Below are 22,903 nucleotides of genomic sequence, written 5' to 3' on the forward strand. Positions count from 1 at the left end.
TAAAATTCTCCACAGTGTAGGGATAGAGGGAACATACCCCAATGTTATAAAAACCATATATGAAAAGCCCGCAGTGAATATCATTCTCAATAGGGAAAAACTGAGAGCTTTTTTCCCTAAGCTCAGGAACTCGACAGGTATGTCCACTCTCACCACTGCATTCAACATAGTACTACTAGTCCTAGCCTCAGCAATCAGACACTCCCAAATAGGCAAAGAAGAAGTCAAAATCTCACTTTTTGCAGATGACATGATACTCTATGTGGAAAACCCAAAAGACTCCACCCCAAAATTGCTAGAACTCATACAGGAATTCAGCAAAGTGGCAGAATATAAATCAATGTACAGAAATCAGTTGCATTTCTATACACTAACAATGAGACAAAAGAAAGAAATTAAGGACTCGATCCCATTTATAATTGCACCAAAACCCAGAAGATACTGAAGAATAAACCTAACCAAAGAGGTAAAGGATCTATACTCTGAAAACTATAGAACACTCATGAAAGAAATTGAGGAAGACACAAAGAAATGGCAAAACACTCCATGCTCATGGATTGGAAGAATAAACATTGTTAAAATGTCTGTGTTGCCTAGAGCAATCTATACATTCAATGCAATTGCTATCAAAATGCCCATCAACTTTTTTCACAGAGCTGGAACAAATAATCCTAAAATTTGTATGGAACCAGAAAAGACCCTGAATAGCCAAAGGAATGTTGAAAAAAAAGCCAAAGCTGGGGCATCACAATTCCAGACTTTAAGTTATATTACAAAGCTGTAATCATCAAGACAACATGGTACTGGCACAAAAACAAACACATAGATCAGTGGAACAGAATAGAGCCCAGAAATGGACCCTCAACTCTATGGTCAACTAATCTTCAACAAAGCAGGAAAGAATATCCAATGGAAAAAAGACAGTCTCTTCAACAAATGGTGTTGGGAAAATTGGACAGCCACATGCAGAAGAATGAAAACGGGCCATTTTCTTACACCATACACAAAAATAGACTCAAAATGGATGAAAGACCTAAATGTGAGACAGGAATCCATCAAAATCCTAGAGGAGAATACAGGTAGTAACCTCTTTGACCTCAGCCGCAGCAACTTCTGGCTAGACACATCTCCAAAGGCAAGGGAAGCAAGGGCAAAAATGAACTATTGGGACTTCATCAAGATAAAAAGCTTTTGCACAGCAAAGGAAACAGTCGACAAAACCAAAAGACAACTGACAGAATGGGAGAAGATATTTGCAAATGTCTTACCAGATAAAGGGCTAGTATCCAAAATTTATAAAGAATTTATCGAACTCAACACCCAAAGAACAAATAATCCAATCAAGAAATCAGCAGAAGACACGAACAGACATTTCTCCAAAGAAGGCATCGAAATGGCCAATAGACACATGAAAAAATGTTCAACATCACTCAGCATCAGGGAAATAAAATCAGAACCACAATGAGATACCACCTCACACCAGTCAGAATGTCTAAAATTAACAAGTCAGGAAATGACAGATGTTGGCGAGGATGCAGAGAAAATTAAGTCAGGAAACGACAGATGTTGGCAAGGATGTGGAGAAAGGTGAACCCTCTTACAGTGTTGGTGGGAATGCAAGCTGATGCAGCCACTCTGGAAAACAGTATGGAGGTTCCTCAAAAAGTTGAAAATAGAGCCACCCTGTGACCCAGCAATTACACTATCAGGTATTTACCCCAAAGATACAAATGTAGTGATCTGAAGGGGTACCTGCACCCCAATGTTTATAGCAGCAATGTCCACAATAGCCAAACTATGAAAAGAGCCCAGATGTCCATGGACAGATGAACGGATAAAAAAGATGTGGTATATATATACAATGGAATATTACACAGCCATTGAAAAACTGAAATCTTGCCATTTGCAATGACGTGGATGGAACTAGAGGGTATTATGCTAAGTGAAATAAGTCAACCAGAGAAAAACAATCATCATATGTTCTCACTCATATATGGAATTTAAGAAACAAAACTGAGGATCATAGGGGAAGGGAGGGAAAAATAAAACAAGATGAAATCAGAGAGGGAGACAAACCGTTAATCATAGGAAACAAACTGAGGGTTGCTGGAGGGGAGGAGAGTGGGGGGATGGGGTAACTGGGTGATGGACATTAAGGAGGTCATGGGATATGATGAGCAGTGGGTGTTATATAAGACTGAGGGATCACTGAACTCTATCTCTGAAACTAATAATACACTATACGTTAATTAATTGAATTTGTATAAAAAATAAAATCTTACCAAAAAAAAGCAAGAAAGAAAGATCATCGCTATGTTAAAGCAAAGCTATCCATGGGGCGCCTGGGTGGCTCAGTTGTTAAGCGACTGCCTTCAGCTCAGGTCATGGTCCCAGGGTCCTGGGATCGAGCCCCGCATCGGGCTCCCTGCTCAGCGGGAAGCCTGCTTCTCCCTCTCCCACTCCCCCTGCTTGTGTTCCCTCTCTCGCTGTCTCTCTCTGTGTCAAATAAATAAAATCTTAAAAAAAAAACAAAAAACAAAGCTATCCTTGTCCCTTACTGCCAGGAATGATGCATACTCAATGGCACTGTGTATACAAAACTGCATTACACTGTATTAGACCTGAGGGGGATTTCTTTGATATGAAGCCTCTTTGAGAGAGAACCATCAAGGCCCAGCTTGTCTGTGTACATGCCAGAAGCACACACTGAAGAAAACCTGCAGTGGAATGGATGGAGTCTGTGTTCCTCAGTTTGGAAGACAGAATTAGGAGCTGGGAGTAGCAACTGCCTCATCTAAAGAATTTACTCCAAGATCTGAATTAATTTTCACCATCCCAACAGATAAAGGCTAATTTGGGATTCCGTAGCTATGAAGAATGAGCATAGCAGCATCCTTTGAAAAAACACTTTGGAAATGTCCCTGATTTATTTAAAATGCCAGGGATGCATTCAGCAACAAAATGCTATGACAAATCATGAAAAAGACCCTAAAGAATTTTCACGACAGGGCGCCTGGGTGGCTCAGTTGGTTAAGCGACTGCCTTCGGCTCAGGTCATGATCCTGGAGTCCTGGGATCGATTCCCACATCGGGCTCCCTGCTCAGCAGGGAGTCTGCTTCTCCCTCTGACCCTCCCCCTTCTCATGTGCTCTCTCTCTCTCTCATTCTCTCTCTCAAATAAATAAATAAATAATCTTAAAAAAAAAAAAAAAGAATTTTCACGACAGCCTTTCGTGGCATCCAGAGCAGCACCAGCAGTTCCTGGTAGGACTCTCGTTTGCCGCACCATACCCAACACTGGACAAGGAAACGATATACCTGATTAATTCAGGAAATCAAAGTAATAAAACTGCCAGCAACAATGCAGCCAAGAGATTAAAAGAAGGCTAGTTGAAAATTTAAACACTCTTTTTACTCATTAATCTCCAACTGCTAAAGACAAACAAAAAGCAAAATTAACATGATTGTAAACTAAGCACTTGTGTCTACCATGTTAGCCTGCTGAGAGGGAATGGGCTGATCAAAGCCGGGGAGTCCACAGAGAACCGTGGGTAAGAGCGGCTTCGGGGAGCACACAGCCAGGATCCATTACAGGGCCGGTTCAGGAGCAGGTGAGCACCGTAATTAATCTTGCCTTCAATTTGGAGAGAAGCAGGAAACCTATCTGCTCTGTCCACTGAGTTTATATGTTAATCCCCCGAGCTCTGGGAAGAAGTTTTTAAATTGGTGTAAAGACTTTTCCTGCCCTTCCGAATGTGTAGGGGAGAAACAGTTGGGAGGGGTTGCTGAGGTCCCTAACTTCAGGCAGTTAAGCCGCCTCCCAGGAAAGCTGTTGATTGCTACCTTGCTTGGTTTGACCCATCTAAGCCCAGAGAGCAAAGGCTCTTCCAATGAAGCTAGCAGGTTTTTTAATGCAAGAAAATACTCAGAGACACAGGGGGCCTCACCCCACAAACATAAACCATGAAAATCCAGATACTTGGAATTGGAATTGCTCTCCAGGCCAAACTCATCTAATCAATGGACTCTTGAATTGCTTAAAGCATATCCAGGACTTTACATATTATTCTAGATACAGAAAAACGAATAGGCACCTGTTTTGTCCCTTCTTTGCCCTGAATTCATATTATTTTTTTAAAGATTTTATTTATTTATTAGAGAGAGACACAGCGAGAGAGGGAACACAAGCAGGGGGGTAGTGGGAGAGGGAGAAGCAGGCTTCCCGCCAGAGCAGGGAGCCTGATGTGGGGCTCGATCCCAGGACCCTGGGATCATGGCCTGAGCTGAAGGCAGACGCTTAACGACTGAGCCACCCAGGAGCCTCTGCACTGAATTCATATTAAAAAAACAAAAACAAAAAACAATAAATTGTACAAACAAGGGGCGCGCCTGGATGGCTCAGTCAGTTAAGCGTCTGCCTCCTGCTCAGGTCAAGATCTCAGGGTCCTGGGATAGAGGCCCACATCCGGCTTCCTGGTCTGTGTGGGGAGCCTGCTTCTCCCTCTCCCTCTCCCTGCTGCTCCCCCTGCTTGTGCTCTCTCTCTCTCTCTTTCTGTCGAATGAATAAAATCTTTTTTAAAAATTGTACAAACAGGGGGCGCCTGGGTGGCTCAGTCGGTTAAGTGTCTGCCTCTCTCTCTTTCTGGCAAATGAATGAATAAAATCTTTTTTAAAAAACTGTACAAACGGGGCGCCTGAGTGGCTCAGTCATTAAGCCTCAGCCTTCGGCTCAGGTCATGATCCCAGGGTCCTGGGATCAAGCCCCACATCGGGCTCCCTGCTTGTCTCTCTCCCACTCCCCCTGCTTGTGTTCCTGCTCTCACTATCTCTCTGTCAAATAAATAAATAAAATCTTAAAAAAAAAAAAAAAGACAGAAGCAAGTACTCCCCTGTCTCCTCTTTTAAGAGCGATGGCTCTACTCTCATGATCTAATTGCCTCCTGAGGGCTCCATCTCCAGAACTGGAGGGCAGGGTGGGGAATGGAGTCAAACACATACTCTGTAACAGGACCCATATCAATTTCTGACAACTTCCAACTCCTATTTGTTCAAAACCAACTGAGCAGCACTGGACATGAATCCATTGAGAGCAAATTCAACCACATACTTTATTTTTGTTGTTCAACGTGGGAGAGAGTCTCTGCGTGATCGCTACCTATCACGCAACAGGGCTTAGGGTGAATTCCACATGGTCATTCAGCTTGAGTTAAGGAACAGGCCTTAATGGGGGAAATTAGAAGCCAAGAGTCAGAAAGAGAAGATGGCCTAGTCTTGGATCTTCCAAACATTCCGGAGAGAGGGATGCTATGGCTAAAGTTGCTATGTGTGCTCCAATGGAAGATCATGTCCCCCAAGATGGTATCTTCTTCGAGTAAACTTGTGAGAAAGCAGCCTCGTCAGAGTGTGGACAAAGAGATTATTCAGAGCCAGGGTGACTGAGCTTAGGTGCCAGCTGCCCAACAGCTGGGGATCTCAGGGGCCCCTAAGAAGTTGTAGCCCCAGGGCACCTGGGTGGCTCAGTCGTTAAGCATCTGCCTTTGGCTCAGGTCATGATCTCAGGGTCCTGGAATGGAGCCCCGCATCCGTCTCCCTGCTTGGCGGGAAGCCTGCTTCTCCCTCTCCCACTCCCTCTGCTTGTGCTCTCTCACTCTGTCTCTCTCTGTCAAATAAATAAATAAAATCTTAAAAAGAAGAAGAAGAAGTTGTAGCCCCTTTTGCAATGGGTAGAAAGCCCTCCTGGGAAGCTAAGTGTGGACACAACTGCTCCTGCTGGTAGAAGGGTAGACCCTAGTTCTTTCTGGCACAACATGTGGGCATCCCCAGCCTCAGTTCCCAAGGTCATTTTTGGATGATGCTACCTGAAATACCATACTCTTCTAGTCATATTTTAAAAGGTGTTAGTCATAACCTGCTAATGACCGGTGTGAGCAATACTCTGCTACAACAATCTGCCAGGTAAAGGAAATGCTTTGAGTTAATAAAGGTGGTTCAGAGATGGAAAGGTTCCAACAGAATACTTACATAACATTCAGACACATCAGAATATTAAGTTAGAGGCAGAAGGCAAAGTGGAGATTGTCTACCAATTGGTGCAGAAGAGATGATGAGATGAAGAAAGACATAAGGGAAAATAATATTGGAAATCAATTCCTTCAACAAATCTTTATTAAACACTTATGTTAAGTTCTGAGGATGAGCTGGTGAGCAAGACAGATATACCCTACTTGTGCTATAGGCAGCCCAGTAGATTTTTAAAAAGCTAAAATAACAATTTTTAAAGATTTTTTTCCCTGAATTACTTGCATGAACATTTTAACATTCTCCCAAGTTGCAATTCTGTTTACCTGAACAAACAAACAAAAAAAGAGCTAATTGATGGATGGAACAGAAGGAATTTTTAAAGTAAAAAAATAGGGGGAACTTAATCTGATCTTTTAAAAAGTAGTCAGAAAACATTTTTAATGTTTATTATGTTCTAGACACATTTTAGGGAAGAGACGGCCATACAAAGGCCTATTTGGACAGAATTTTTAGACTTCAAAAATAAGAATTTTACAAGTGTTTAAGACTCACCAGGTAACAATAAAGCACCATCTACCAAGCTTTGAAGGACATGTTTTCAAATATGCCAGAACTAGGAAAATGTACCTCCTTTCTGAATAAGCTATTTCAAGACTCATTTTAGAGCAAGAGATGATCAGAAGGAAAAACTCAGCAGAGGGAGGTTGCAGCTGAAAGAGACCAGCAGTAAGCCCTGAGAACATCTCATTTGTAGGGGTGAGTCTGGATCACTGGTGTAAAGACAGTTACACTACAAGGAAAATGGACAAAACATTTGAATCCACTGAGTAAGAAATATAAATAGCTAGTGAAATACCACTGATCAGGGATATGTAAAACCACAAAGAAACACCACTTTCCCACCTATCATATTGATTTAAAAAAAATTTTTTTTTTAATACTAGCCAAGGAACCAGATTGACAGAGGAACCCACTGACCAAAGTTGGGACAATTTTAGCATCAAAAGAATCATGACTGTAATTGATTGAAACATGCTAACTATATTAGAAAATGAGTCCATATGAAACTCAGAAAAAAAAAAGGAATAAAATAAGCAAGCAAATAAATAAGAACTTCTTTGAAGGTGGCCATTATACCAAGTTCTTAACTCTGGAAGGGAAAGGAATATTTTTCCTTTGCAGTAGGAATCATATTGATATTGCAGAATAACCTAATAGTCCTAGTCAATGAGGAAAAGCTCTTCTTTCCAGAAAAATGCCAGCTATAAATGTAGACAGAATTGGAAAATCACAATTTCCCCCTAAGGAAATAATTAAGTCAATACTATCAACAGATGCTGAAACCATTAGGTGAAAGGTTGATGGACAGCTGGATATTCACCTAGTGCCAAAGTTATCACCCCACAGATTACTATTTAGTTCCAAGATGACTGTCAGTACCTAAACCCAGTGGTCAATCTTACTATCACCAATGATGGGACTACCAGAGGTTCATAATGTGACTCCTGGTGTGATGCGGTGTGTAGCCTGAATCTAATCAAGCCTTTAGATCCAGCTTCCAATAGATGGCCCTCTTTAAGCCTCCCTAAATCCCTTGGCCCCTCTGTATTTCAATGATCTCTGTGTACGTTTGTCCTCCTCCACTAGACTGTGAACTCTGAAGGGCAGGAATTAAGTATCTCTAGTGCCTGACATACAGTAGGTGCTTTTAGTTCTACAACAGAAGAATATCACTTATATTTGATTGTTTCCTCACTAAATTCTGAACTTCATAAGGTTAAAGAATACATCTGGTTTTATGCACCGTTAAGCCGCTAGTGCCTAACAATGCTTGGTTTTCAATAAATATTTTTGAATGAATGAATGAATAATCTTATAAGTAATCGCCTCTATTTCCTATGACTCTGAGTCACATTCCGAGAAAAAGCAGCTTCTTGACATCCTTTTCCTTGTAATGATTTAGTGTATTAAATTATTTCTTGGATTTATCCTCCTATTGCAAGCTGCTAGCGATTCTCCTTTCAACCCCCCTCAACTGCCGGAATGTCATAAATCAGGGGGAGGTAGAGATGAAGTGAACAGATTAGCCTCCAATTTACAAGTTTGCTTTTTCCCTGGGATAATTGTAGTCACACGTTCCTCGGTGTGACCCTATCACGACAAAATCTCCACGAGTGGATTGATTACGTATGATTATGACTAATTAAAGATGTAGGATAACGGAAGAGTTAAACTAGTATTTGCTAGGCAAGGTTGTGATCTTTTAAAAAATATAGTCTTTCATTAGTGAAACAAGGAAAATATGTTCCTAATTACATTCCAAGCGGTTTGCTTGGATTGACAGTCCCACGGACAAAGGAGGGTACAAAACGCTCCTTCCGACCGGCGTTTGCAGCCGGAGCCTGTGCCCCCGCCCGTGGGCGGGACCACCGGAGCCTCCCGGGACCAAAAGGAGGAGGGGGCGGGGTCGAGGGCGGGTCCAGGCCTCCAGGGGCGGGGCCGCAGCGGGCGAGGGGCAGGCTGGGAAGCGGCGCCATATTGGCGTCGGCCGCGCTGTATTGTCATAAATAGAGCCGGTTTTGTGGTGTTTTCACTACTCGGTTGGATGCCTCGGCCGTAGTAAGTGAGAAAGTGAGCGAGCAAGCGAGCTACAAGCGACCGGAGGAAAGTCGACAGGAGGAGAAGGGAAGAGCAAGAACTTGACTCCAGAGAGAACGATACTCGCCGGTGAGGGAGACGCAGGAAGCGATGAAAGAGATGTCTGCGTAAGTGGTGGGGGGCGGCGGTTGGGGGCGAGGCGGAGAGGAGTGGGTTAGGGTGGTCGGCCCGGGACCGGTGTCCGTTCCCTGCCCCTCGCGCCCTGCCCGGAGCTCGCCCGAGTAGTCTCCTTCCCCGTTCCTGGCCGGTCGGCAAGGGCACCTCCCCTGCACCCGGAGGCTCACCTGGCCACCCCTGCACAGACTCGGGGACTCCTGGAGCCCCCATCTGCCCTCGCCTGTCCCGCCTCGGAGGACGCCCCCAGACAAGGGAGTGGCGGGAGAGGCGCGGGTGTCCGTGGGGAGAAATTGTCGGTCACTCTTCTGCCCCCAGCACTGTCTGAGCCCGTCTCTGCTCCTGTCTGCATTGGCGCAAATACCATCCCCCTACCTCCCCCTCCTCCCTCCCGACCGGCTGTCTCCTGGTCTTCAGGAGTGAAAGACCTATCCCAGCCCATGCGTTTCTTTTTAATAAAAGCTATGATCTTTTCGCCCTCCCCCGGCCTCCCCCATCGGCCCACAGTATATACCGGTCTATACCTCCTGCTCACACATTGATAAGTCAGAAACGGTTTCCATGCTTGGCAAGATTTTGTTGTAGCTCCTAACATTTTGGTTTATTAGGAAATAATTTAAACAAAAATGCAGAGAATAACGTAAGCATCAATTGTGTAGTCACCATCCATCTCTCCCAAAGCATAACATCCTGTATGTGTGTGGGTGTGTGTGTGTACATACATATCTTTATTTAAAAGAAATCAAGCATTACAGATATGTCTTAAGGATTCTCTTACCTCCTGTTATTCCATTCACTACCCTCCCCAGAGTTCCACACAGTCCTGAACTTGATGTTTATTGCTGCGTTTTTAAAAATGCTAAAACAACATATGTAAGTGTCTATAATAACGGGCATTATTTTACTTCTTTTTAAGCTTTTTATAACTGGTATCAAACTTGTCATTTTGCAACTTCTTTAGACAACATAGTATCTTTGAACTTTGTCCATGTTAATATTTTCAACTCTTACTAATTCATAGTAACTACTGTATTGTATTCCATTGTAGGGATACACCCTAGTTTAGTCCTTTTCCTGATAGTGATTATTTGAGGTTGTTTCTAAGTTTTTAATGTTACAGTGTGGCAGTGAACATTCTTGTACATGTTTCCTTGTACACTTGTACTAGAATTTCTCTAGGGTGTTTACTTATAAGTGAAATTGATGAGTTGAAGGGAATGTGGGATTCTTTTGCTTGGCTTCCCCCCCCACCCCATGAGGGAGGTTCAGAACCATAGATTTGGAATTTTAATGCTAGTAGGGTAGGAGGCTTTGATAGCCAACTTTTTCAGCATACAGATAAGAAAGGGGGACCCAAGATCATAGTGTCAGAACAAAGGTATTTGTTGAAGGGAGAATGGAGTGGTGGAAAGATCTTGGGTTTTGGAGCTCAGATTCTGGCTCTTCCTATCCCTTGGATCTTGGGTACTTAACCTATAAAATGGCATTTATTCGGTACCTACCTCTTAGGGTTGTTGTCGAAATTAATTGAATAATCACATATAATCAGTCTGTCCCATCCATTTACCATACATATTTAAACACACACAGTCAATACCAAAATAGCTCTCTTAGAGGTAAAAAGCTGAATCTTTAAAAAGAAGTTACTTGAAGTAGCTAACTGAAATTTTGTTTTTTTCCACAGGAAAATTAGTAACAAAGAAATTAAAGTCGCTAGTATTGGTGTTTCCCTTTTGTTTCTTTGAATCATTTCTGAAGATATATAGGCTATTTTATCTTCCGTTTGATTCTCCCTCCTTACCTAATGAAATCTTTAGCTAAAGAGCATGCCTTCCTGTGAGAACTTAGTAGCAATAAGTCAGTGTTTTGACCAGTTAAAATTCAAAAACAATCACTACTGTATTTTCGTGTTATTGTTTACAGAGCTAATTTATTCATTTAAAAGACTGTTCTTTTATATTTTGAGATTACATTCTTACTGTTGTTGTTAAGGGTGCTGAACATTGAATGGTGAAGATAGATGGTAGGGTTAGTCGGTTATTGTGTACATTTATTTTTACTTTACTTTCTTAGCAAAATAAAAAGTTTTACCGACCCATGTTGGTCCCAAAATTTATTTTGAAATTACTGAAATCCAAACTCAGAAATTCGATTGTACTTTATTCAAGACTATAATATATATATAAATATAAATATAAAAGTTAGAATCTTTTGGAGGTTGGCTTGTATTGTGCTGATAAAAATGTAAAGAATTTGATACTTATTTAGTGTGAAAATGGTCTGGGTGCCAATCTAAATGTGGAGAACAATTAACTAGAGTCACAAAATGTTAGGACTATAAATTCTGATTTGAGCAAAGGATGTTAATGTAAGTTTCTCAAGGACAAATCTAGTTGTGATTTCTTTTTAAAAGCCAGGATATTTCACAAGGACCTTCTAATGGGATGTTTTTGTTTCTTTCCTGAGGGGGAAAGAACATTGTTCTTACTCAGAGCTTTCTTTCAAGTGGCTGACTGCTTTTCAAAGATTGAATATAGATGGTACTTGACTTAAGTCCGCAGGGTGTAGTGGAGGTGGCTCTGGCCCAGCTCCCATTCAGGCTTTTTGCATTTGAGCTAAGTGGTGCTGGCACAGTTGTCCTGATGCCAACACATGCTGCTTTTGGCTTGAAAAGACATCCTAACCATGAAAGCTGGAGGCAGTATGAATAGACCTTCATCAAAATAAACACAAAATACCCTTCCACCCCCCAAAAAAAGTGCCTGCCCCAACCAAAGTACTAACTAAACTTTTAAGATAGCTAAATTAATGAGTGGGTTGAGAGATTAAATATATCAGTATGATATGATACTTAAAATTTTTTCTGCTGTTTCATTTTTCTTGAACAGAAACACCATGCTGGACAGCCAGCGTCAACAAAAGCATTATGGAATCACTTCTCCAATTAGTTTGGCATGTCCTAAAGAAATTGATCATATTTACACACAGAAATTAATTGATGCCATGAAACCCTTCGGAGTGTTTGAAGATGAGGAAGAATTGAACCACAGGTATGTCATTTAAAAATGCAAAATATTTTACAGTATGTTATTTAATCATTAATTCTGCAAATATAAAGTACCTCCCATGCCCCTGCCTGGGGATACAAAAAATGACAAAATGAAGAGAAATTTTGGCCCTCCTGGAGCTTATATTTTAGGTGGAGGTTAGGGGAAGAGACTAACAATTAGCCAGATAAATAAAATAAATACAATGTTACAGATGGCAAATGCTGCTGAGAAAAATGAAGCTGGAAGTGGAGGTTATCTGGAAGGCCTTATTGACATTTGAGCGGAATTTTCTTTTTTTTTTTTTTTAAAGATTTTATTTATTTATTTGACACAGAGAGAGACAGCGAGAGAGGGAACACAAGCAGCGGGGAGTGGGAGAGGGAGAAGCAGGCTTCCCGCTGAGCAGGGAGCCCGATGCGGGGCTCCATCCCAGGACCCTGGGATCATGACCTGAGCCGAAGGCAGATGCTCAACGACGACTGAGCCACCTGGGCACCCCTTGAGCAAAATTTTCAAAGTGAGAGAGGGAACTGTGTAGATATATGAGGGAAGAGCATTCTAGGCAGAAGGTTTGAGGTGGGAGTGTACCTGGTATATTGAAGGAATTACATAGTAAGGTAACCCGGGTGTCCAGAGCAGAGTGAGTAAGCAGGTGAATATGAGCTTAAAGAACATGCGGTGGGAAGTTGCTTGGAGAACTAGGTCACTTAGGACCTTTAAGTCACTATAAAAGTTTTGGCTTTTACTGTGAGTCAAATTGGAAGCTGTTAGGTTTTTGAGCAGAAGATTGACATGACTTACTCATGTTTTAACACAATCACTTTGGCTGCTATATTGAGAATAGCCTGAAGAGGGATCAAGGGCACAAGTCAGGAGACTGGTTAGGAGGCTATTATAAGGATCCAGGGAGGAAAGGATGGGGGTGTTGAACTAAGGGGGATGTCAGTGGAGGTGATAAGAAGTAGAGTTGTGGATATATTTTAAAGGTAGGGTTGTTTAATGACTGGAATATGTGTGAGAGAGAGAAAAGTTAAGGATGATGCCAAGGTTTTGGGTCTTAGCACCTCAAAGGATGGAATTCCATTACCCAGAGAAGGCTGAGGGAGAAGCAAGTTTGGACATCTCAGGAATTCCATTTTTATATGTTAACCTTGAGGTGTCTAAACTCTACTTTTCTTTTTTTAATGTAGATTTAGATATCCTATTGGTTGAAAGTTTAGTTTAATACCAAACTGCTGTTACTAAGTGATACTATTTCATAAAAATTAGCCAATATTTAATTTACCCATTTTAATTATCCAAAGATCTATGACTGTAGGTGAGAGAATGCTAACCTCTACCACCACATCGAATTGATTTTATTCCATAGTTAGGCCAAGAAAGTTGACAATTCAGTTGGCCTCTGCAGACTTATTGAAGGTAATTTTGATTTTTTATTAGGCTTTTTGAACTTTGAGAATAGCTCAAAGACCAAAATACTATCATCACATTTATCATTTCTTTGGAACTCTTAGGGACCTAAGAATGTCAAAGAGATGTGCCATGTATTAGTAGATGTGACAGCATTAGCGCATGTATAATGTGCTTTTACTCTAACACCAACATAAAGGTTCTGCCTATATGTTTAACTACTTTTTTAAATACCGTTTTTGGGTTTTCTTAGTTTTAAGCTAAAGCATGTTATTTTTTATTATAGGCTTGTTGTTCTTGGTAAATTGAACAATTTAGTAAAAGAATGGATTTCTGATGTCAGTGAGAGTAAGGTAAGGCTCTAAACTACATTGAATTCACTTTCATTATGTCCTCTTCATTAGTCCTAGTAATAAGATGCAGGAGTTGAGAATAATCTGAAATAGCCTTTTTGGTATACTTGGTAATGAATTGGTCTAGACAGTTGAGTCTCTAAATAATGATAACGAGATAAATGAGAATTTACCCCAGTGTCTAGCTACAATTCTACATAGATTTCCTGCTTGAATTACATGTAGTTTACCAAAATTTAAGTATCAGGGGATTTTACTTTAAAAGCCAGATTTCAGACATCTTGTGAAATACCAGATCTGGCAACATTGGGCCTACCTTTGTGCAAGGCAGGAAGAGGTTTGAATGGATTTGGGCTCCTGCCCTCCATTGCCTTGTGGCCCCACCAATGGCTGCTCTCTGTCTGACACAGCACCTGTCATTTACCAGTCAGTTTCTGTGTTTCTTATGTATACCTTACATTTGCATACTTGCCTAACCCCTGAGACATAGGAGTTTGCAAATCCTAATTTATAATTATGCAACTTTTTTCCCCTCCAGTAGCTTAACTATTTTTCTTCTAAAATGAGTACATTTTTCTTGCTTTCTTAGAGTATTTTGAATGTAACTGAATTTTCATATGTCTGAGAATCATCACTGAATATTATTTTATTGGCTGTACTAAATTGAAGTAGGGTGTGTGCAAGTGGGTGATACTATTTGCCCCTTCACTGAGTGGCCCAAACTGTTGTATTTTAAGTTTCTGTTTGGTTTTTATAATTTTTATAGTTTTCCCATCTTTCCCTTAACAATTAGCCGAAAGTTAATATATTAAAGCAGTCAGTGTCTCTCTGTAAACTCTTTCTGATGCTTAATCTGCCTGGATTTAGAAATTAGATAAGCACCTGTTAGAATTCTTTCTATTGTAAATTTTAGTATTTCTTTCTGTACCTATGGTACATGTTTAAAATTGTTTTGTGTTTTTTTTTTTTTTTCAACCATGGACTCAGAATAAGGTCATGGGACTCTGCTAAGTCTGCAGTCATTGGGTTTAAATAAATGGTCTTTATGTTGTTTACTTTTGCTGCCAAACAGCTATCTGACTCATTTCTGAACTCTCAGGGTTATCAGTAGTTGAGATTTTCAGATAAGTTGAATTCTGAGCAGGTTAAATGCTAGTCATGAGTAACAAAAAAAAATTCATGTTTGTTTTTCTGCTACTAGGTGATCAGCTCCATAAGAAAAAGACCTGTCTTGGTCACCTACATAATCTCAGGACAGAGCTCAGGCATTAAATAAATGTTAAAGGAATCTGTTATCCCTCTCTGATCAGCCCATAATTATTATGGGTGTGCAAACCAAATACTCAACTTGCTAGAATTATTTTAAAATCATAGTTACAAGCTTTATGACTTACTGTGTGGTGTTCATGTCAGATATTGTGGTTGTGCCAAGTTCTTTGCTTCCATCCCTATTCTAGAATGCATTTGAGATAAATCAAGTATTATTATTCACAAAAGAGGCTATATTAATTTGTTGAGAGATGTACCTAATTTTCTTCACAGTTTCTTCGCAGTTAACAGAAAAATCCAGTAGTATTCTGTTTCAAGGTCAAAAGTTTTTTTGTTTTTTGTTTTTATTAAATTGCTTTTTCTCCCATTTTACTCACATTAATACTTTAATCTGCAAAAAGCAATCACTGGTTTACATTTAATTTCTAGGCATAAAAATTAAAGACTTTGCCATAATTTGGATTTCTTTTTTTAAGCAAAGTGAATAAAATAGCTCATTATAAAAATTTTTTAATTGGTTTTGACATCTTCCGCTGCATGGATAAAGCAATTTTTTTTTCATTTTCTGTATCAGCTATTCCTTTTATTTATGCATATTTTAGTTCGGAAAATATCATAAGAATTTGAGTTAGATCAAAGATCATTTGACTGTTCCACATACAGTTGGGATATTTAAGCTATAAACCATCTAGAACTCAAACATCATTTTAGTTAAATACTGTGGTTTGTGATGAAAATATTTTACTCTGGTGTATCACTTTCTCATAAATCATGCAAGAATCTAGCTTTTCAAAGTAGGAAAGTAAACTAAAATAGAAAGTAGGAAGGTAAACCAAAAGATTCTATCTTCTCTATTCTTTTGATTCATATTAATAAATTTACAGACTTCTTTCTAGCTCTAAAATCATGTGGTAATCTTAAACATTAATATCCATTAAACAGAGTAAGTAACAATATCCTGTTGTATAGATAATTTCATTCAAGTTAATCAAGGGATATTCTTTGAAACTTGCACTGGGCATTATTAAAAAAATAAGAGAAATAGACACAGTTCTCATTTTCAAGGAATTTAAATATAGTTGAAGAGATGGGACATGTATTCAGGGGAAAAAGGTCAATAATAAATGTAGTATAAAAGAGGTTAAAGATAATAGTGGAGGAGCACAGAGGGGAAAGAGCTTGTTATGCAATGGGGGATCATCAGAGAAGGCTTCATGAAAAAGGTGGAACTTTTGAACTTTGAAAAAAACAGGTGGTATTGAGATACCCAGAGAGGATGGACAAGCATTTGAGATAGGGAGAATGGCAAGTGCGATGGAAAGGAGACTGGATTATGTAACATGTTGGTATTTGGAGCTTTAAAGGGGAAGATGAGGAGACAAGGCAAGAAAGATCCATAAGAGCATTATTGTGGAGATTCTCAGGATCCAAGGATCCTTACCTTAGTAGTCAGAGAAGAATAATGCATTAGCAAGTTTTGAGCAGAAGAGTTATATAATAGAGTAAAAACATCAAGTGAATTTTGTACAAAATGGAATAGGAGAAAATAAAGACTAAGGTCAAGAAGGTAGCTTAAGATTCTATGAAAGCCTAGATTTAAGGGCATAGTAGTTGAATAGAAAGGAGGTAACATGTGAGGGATATAAGCTAAGAATTGGTAAGCCAAGAAGAGTATGACTACAGGTATAGGTATTAAGGAAAATGAAGAACAGAGAGAAATCAGAAGGGATACCTGGTTTATCATAGGAAGAATATTTTGTTTTAAGCATGAATATTGGAGTGGATCAAAATGTCTGAGTGAAAATACCTGATGGGAAGTTGGAATTGGCTCCAGAGAGAGGTAAAGAATAGCCTTATAATTCTGGTACAGTCTAAAAAATTTCATTAAAGATGTTAGATTACCTCTCATAAGGAGGTCATGTCAGGATGACCACTTTCTTGCAGAAAGGTTGCAGAAATTCAATCAAGAAATTAAGCGTATTTGTCACAAAAATAATGGGGAAGTGTAATGAGTTAAGTGTATGATACTATAGAGAATTGAAAGTGCATTAGTTTGGTAGTTACGAGTTCCTTGGTGACTTCAGAATGATGGAGCCAAAGACATGTAATTGGAAGGGGATGAGTAGGGTCAAGTGATAAAAAATGTTTTTCTTAAGAGAGATGTATGCATGTATAGTAGGCTTGAATTTGTTTTGTCTTCCCTCTGGGAATACTCTCATTACTTCAAGCTGCAGCCCAAAGAGCTCTGAAGTATTTCAGAAATCTCAATTTCCCAAAGTTGACAAATACAGTATATATTGGTAGTATTTAGGCAATTTTTATGCTAAATAATTTCAACAATTGAATGTCATTTGTTTAATTTAATTTAATTTAATTTTAGAATCTCCCACCTTCTGTTGTGGCTACTGTTGGTGGTAAAATTTTCACGTTTGGCTCCTATAGGCTTGGAGTACACACGAAAGGTAACTGCTTTTCTGTGTTCTGATAAGAACTTTCAATAACAAGCTCTTATTTGTTATTCATAATTAGAAGTACAGAAGAAAAAACATTATCTCACTACTCAGAGCTAATCATTGTTAACATTTTCCTATATTCATCTTACATATTTTCTTCTGTACATAATGTTTTTATATGTTTTAACAAAAATGTAATACATACTTAATATAGTCTTAATTAGAAATACTTTGATTTGCAGGAGCTGACATTGATGCACTTTGTGTAGCTCCAAGACATGTGGAGAGATCTGATTTTTTTCAGTCTTTTTTTGAAAAATTGAAACATCAAGATGGCATTAGAAACTTAAGAGTAAGTATCCTCTGAAAAAAAAAAAAAAAGAGTAAGTATCCTCTGGTATTTAATATTTTGAACTCATTAATAAAAGTTTGGGCTTATGATTGTTGAAATATTTCTTAAGAAGTTGCTGTATCGTATTAAAATAACAGATGGTTAAGAACATGGGCTTTATTTATAGTTAATACAGATCTGGGTTTGAATCTAGAATCTACCACATATTAGCTCTTAGATTTTAAGTTACCTATTTTCTTTGAGCCTAGTTTCCTCAAAGCTGTAAGATGGAGATGTAGTGATAACTTTTTATAAGGTTTTTCTGAGGATCAGTGAGATAATTGACATAAACATTGACTATAATATTTGATGAGTGGTTGATGTATATCAAATGATAGCTGTTAATATGTGTAAGATTCAGTTAGTCATTCTCTTTGGGCATATCTAGCCACTCATTCAGCAAATGAAATTTCAGCACCAGTGATATGTCTGATACTGTTCTTAGTTCCACAGATACAATAGTGAACAAGACATAGTTTCTGGGAGGGAGGGATTAGGAGAACTAAACAAACATAGCTTTAATGCAATCTGAAGTGCTAGGGTAAGGTGAAGTTGAAAGGATCTGCATTATTTGGGCATCTGGGAATGGAGAAGGAGGTTAAGAATTTGTTAGGTTGGGGGATTAAGGAAAGCTCAGAAAGATGACATTTCTACTAAATCCAAATTACATTAATTGTATTTTTTTAATGGATTAATCATGAGCTCTGATTATATTTTAATTTCCAATACTAGCACTCTTTGTAAATAATCAGTTTTTAATTTAGTCTTAACAAATAGTAAGTACCCAGGTGATAGCAGTTCTGCCTGCCAGTTTCTGATGAATATTTTTAGGAGGATAATAAATTAGATAACCACTGTCATGACATTTTCTGTATCTTAAATAACACAATCACAGAGTAGAAGCACTTACTTATTTGGAATGTGAGACCAAGAACATTTTCACTTTTTAGCAAAGGTATTCATATTATTGGCAGTTAGGAAGGATAGAGAAAGGATTATACCTTTAAGGGATTATTTAGGGACGCCTGGGTGGCTCAGTCAGTTAAGAGTCTGCCTTCGGGGTCCTGGGATCGAGTACCACATCCGGGCTCCTTGCTCAGCGGGAGGTCTGCTTCTCCCTCTGCCTGCTCTGCCTGCCGCTCCCCCTGCTTGTGTTCTCTCTCTGACAATAAATAAAATCTTTTAAAAAATAAAGGATTATTTATATGTTCTAATTCTTGTCCTCTTTTGTAGGCTGTAGAAGATGCCTTTGTACCTGTCATAAAATTTGAATTTGATGGAATTGAAGTAAGTGTTTAATATTTTTTCTGACTTTGCAACTAAATTAATACATAAGGCTTTTTTCAGTTTTGGTTTTTTTTTTTTTAATTAGACTGACAAAGACATATTTATTTATTTTTTTTATTTTTTTAAAGATTTTATTTATTTATTTGAGAGAGAGAGAATGAGAGAGAGCACATGAGAGGGGGGAGGGTCAGAGGGAGAAGCAGACTCCCCGCCGAGCAGGGAGCCCGATGCGGGACTCGATCCAGGGACTCCAGGATCATGACCTGAGCCGAAGGCAGTCGCTCAACCAACTGAGCCACCCAGGCGCCCAAGACACATATTTTAAAGAATCAAATAGTTTTTAAATAGTTCCTCACCTTTCTTTCTCCTGTATCTATTGACTTCTCACTGTGGAAAATGAACCAGCTTCCATCCTTACCCCATGATTTTTATATACACCCTTCTTATTCCTATAATCTAAAATAATAATGTTATAATTTTGATTGGAGCAATATTCAGTGTTTATATTATTATGATCTTATAAATAATGTTCAAAACTGAGCACAGAGTATACTAAATTATCATTCTTTGTGGCATTTTGTTTCTTGGGAGTTAATAATTGTTTTGCATTTTGTTTGTTTGGTTTTTATACTTAACACTAATTCAAAGTCAGTCTTTGCTAGCTGTCTGAATCTCCTCTAAATAGATTTAGATTTCTTGGGTGTTCTGTCATTATCATCTTGAAAAAAATACATGAGTCTTCTCACATGTAGGATTCCACACTGATTGTTCTCCATGAAGGATAACCAGCTGGCCTCCTGGATCTTTCTTTACTATCATCCTGGGATTTCTCTTCTTTTTTGACTTACTGTCATTTTAGTGGCACTCATCCACTAGCTTCCTGAGAAAGAGCACATATTTTTGAGATCCTGCATGTTTAAAAATGTCTTTATTTGGTTCTCAAACCAAAATAATAGTTTGGCTGAGTATAGAGTTCTAGGTGGGAAATGTATCTCAGAATTTTGGGCTTTGCTTCATTTTCTTCTACCTTTCATGCTGTGTTGAAAATGTGATGCCATTTTGATTTCTCGTCCTTCGTGATCTGTTTTGTCTCTTTAGACACTTAATATGATCTTTATTCCTGGGCTTCATAGTTGTAAAATTCATGGTAATGTACTTTGGTATGTGTCTTTCAACCAAATATGCTAGGTACTCAGTAGTCCTCTTCCACTTTGGAAATTCCTGTCCTTCCATTCTTGGAAATTGTATTGAATTCTATTGGATTTCCTGCCTTTGTTTTCTCTCTTTTTTCTGTATATTGGACCACCACATACTTATATTTTTCTTCTGCTTGTGGGGGTTTTCTCATCTTCCAAGCTTCCTATTGTTTTCCATTTCTGCTGTCATATTTTTAATTTCTAAGAATAACTTTGTTATTTTTCTAAGTGTTCCTTTCTATTTATGTATGTATTTATTTACAGCCTCCTATCCTTCTTTCCTGGATACAATATTTTTTATCTCTGCTTTCTTAAATCTGCTAAGTCTGTTACCACTTATCCATCTGCTTCCATAGTTTTTGCTGTTGTCTCCTTTTAGTCCCTTCGTCCTAGTGGAATATGCCTTTAAAAACAAAACTAAATAAAAAACAGAATGAATTGTTACTGATATTTTAGTGGGGTTTCAAGAGGGAGTGAATGTAAATGTGTGTTGGATCTGCCATCTTTATCTAGAAATTCATTCATAAGATTTTGATGTCCTTTTTAATGCTTGGCATATATGCTAAAATTAAAATGCTTTCCCTTAATTTGCAAATTTAATTACCCTCACAAAACTTTGCAGTGATTTTCCCATGTGAGATTGCCTACATAAGCTTTTTTAAGTTTTGGTAGAACTTCCCAAACTAATAATTAGAACTTTATACTATTGAGGTTGGGGTGGGGGGTGCGGAGAATGGACTAGAAGGAGAAAAAGTAATATTTTTCTCTTTTTTTGCATCTTTCCAAAGATTGATCTAGTCTTTGCAAGACTGGCAATTCAAACCATATCAGATAATTTAGATCTAAGAGACGACTCTCGACTGAGAAGCCTTGATATAAGGTGTATTCGCAGCCTAAATGGTAAGCTTCTAAAAAAAAAATCTCAGATATCTGCTTGAAAACAATTAGACAAAGAGATCTTTTTTGCAGAACTATTAATGGACTTTTTAAGGTCTTGGATTAACTCAGTTAAAAATGATGTGATTTTCTTTATATAGATAATCTGACCACATTTAGGCATTTTAAAAGACATGCATTTATTTGAAACGTTGTTTATGTTTGTAGTAATGGTGCGCAGACTTAATGGTCTCAGGACCCCTTTGCGCTCTAAAAATTTATTGAGGACCCCAAAGATCTTCTATTTATGTGGAATCTATCAATAGATTTTAGATTTTATGTGGAATATCTGTCAATATATACCATATTAGAAATAAAAACAGGAAATTTTAAAGTATTTATTTCAAAATAAGAAACCCATTCTAAGTGAATATAAATAGTTTTTATGTGAGAATGGCATTTTTTTTGCATTTTTGCAAATCTCTTTGACTTAATGGAAGATAGCTAGATTCTTCTATCTGTTTTTTCAGTTAATTTCTTGTAATGTTTTGATTGAAGCACAGGAAGAATCTGATCTCTTAAAGATACATAATTGGAAAAGGGAGGAGAATTTTAATAGCTTTTTCAGAAAACTGTGGATATTCTTTGATAATACAGCAAAACTTGACCAGTGACAATATCTTTTTTCTTTTCAACAGCTTTATTGAGGTATAATTACGTGTCATAAAATTTGTTCTTTTTAGGTGTACAATTCTGTAGTCTTTACCATATTCAGAGTTGTGCACCACAATCCAATTTTAGAACATTTTCATCATCTTCAAAAGATCCCTCTTACACATTTACAGTCATTCTCCTTTCCAACCCCCAGTCCTAGGCAGCCACTATTCTACTTTGTGTCTATAGATTTGCCTTTTCTGAACATTTCATATAAGTGAGATCATGCAATATGTGGTATTTTGTGTCTGGCTTCTTTCACTTAGCATAGTGTTTGTGAGGTTTGTCCATGTTTGTAGTATATATCAGAAGTTTGTTCCTTTTTATTGGTGAGTAAAAGTGTTTTTTTAAAGGTTAATTTGAATATCGGATCTAAAACCACATCAATTAACTTTTTATATTCTTACATTAAAATCTATTGGTCTGTCTTATTCTTTGAATGGATCTTTTACCCATACATGATTTTGTACTAGCAAGCCTTAGTCATTTGGAAATTACTGGTTCACAAAGTTATTTGGATCTTCAAAATGTTAACACACATTTCATTATAAAATACCCAGGAAAATCACATTCATTAATATCACCACCAATCTCATCAGAAAAGTCTTTACATATTGGAAAGCTGTCAGGCTCACAGTAGCAGATACTAATTGTCCAAAATTCTAATTTTTACCGAAAGCTCAAATTTTATTATTGGTAACAAGTTTTGTCATTTGTTTTCCTTAAAATGAGGGACTCACTTTGTTCATTTTTTAGGATTCTTCTAAGTAAAACTGGTGTTCCTTGAAAAAAACAGGTAGTTCAGCTTTCTTTAAACTTGCTCAAACATTGGATGGGCCCCTCTCCTCTTTTCTAACTTCAAATGTGTGGTGGTGAAGGTAATTGTTTAATAGTACAATTTGTTATTAAAGCTTTGGTACTAGCAGTTTTTACCCCCACTGCTTTTGCACCGTTAATGCAAATGTTAACACAGTAAAGAGGCAAAGTTTTATTGTTATTATAAAAATAGGTTTGACAAACTTAAAAAAAAAAAAGGTTAACCTAGCATTCCCAAGGGTCCAAGACTGCACTTTGAGAACAAAACACTGGCTTGTAGCATCTTTTATCATTG

The 22,903-nt window shown here is 38.2% G+C and overlaps 1 protein-coding gene across 3 annotated transcripts in view; it reads left to right on the forward strand.

Moving 5' to 3' along the window:
* The first annotated feature begins 8,531 nt into the window (after window positions 1–8,531).
* Window positions 8,532–22,903, forward strand: part of PAPOLG (poly(A) polymerase gamma) — a 32,720-nt gene continuing 18,348 nt past the window's right edge. For 2 of the 3 annotated variants that reach the window (XR_014149299.1, XM_081833586.1), the window contains exons 1-7: window positions 8,532–8,786; window positions 11,682–11,843; window positions 13,540–13,606; window positions 17,256–17,337; window positions 17,571–17,680; window positions 18,953–19,006; window positions 20,991–21,102. Coding sequence is in view for 2 of the 3 variants with exons in the window: in XM_081833586.1 (XP_081689712.1) it covers window positions 8,770–8,786; window positions 11,682–11,843; window positions 13,540–13,606; window positions 17,256–17,337; window positions 17,571–17,680; window positions 18,953–19,006; window positions 20,991–21,102 (604 nt within the window). In the remaining variant the exon portion in view is untranslated. The remainder of the gene's footprint in view (window positions 8,787–11,681; window positions 11,844–13,539; window positions 13,607–17,255; window positions 17,338–17,570; window positions 17,681–18,952; window positions 19,007–20,990; window positions 21,103–22,903) is intronic. The other variant, XM_081833585.1, reaches the window with a different exon arrangement.

The sequence above is a fragment of the Leptonychotes weddellii genome, chromosome 10, assembly GCF_054177405.1.
Source record: "Leptonychotes weddellii isolate Sample4059 chromosome 10, ASM5417740v2, whole genome shotgun sequence".
In the NCBI taxonomy this organism is placed as follows: domain Eukaryota; kingdom Metazoa; phylum Chordata; class Mammalia; order Carnivora; family Phocidae; genus Leptonychotes; species Leptonychotes weddellii.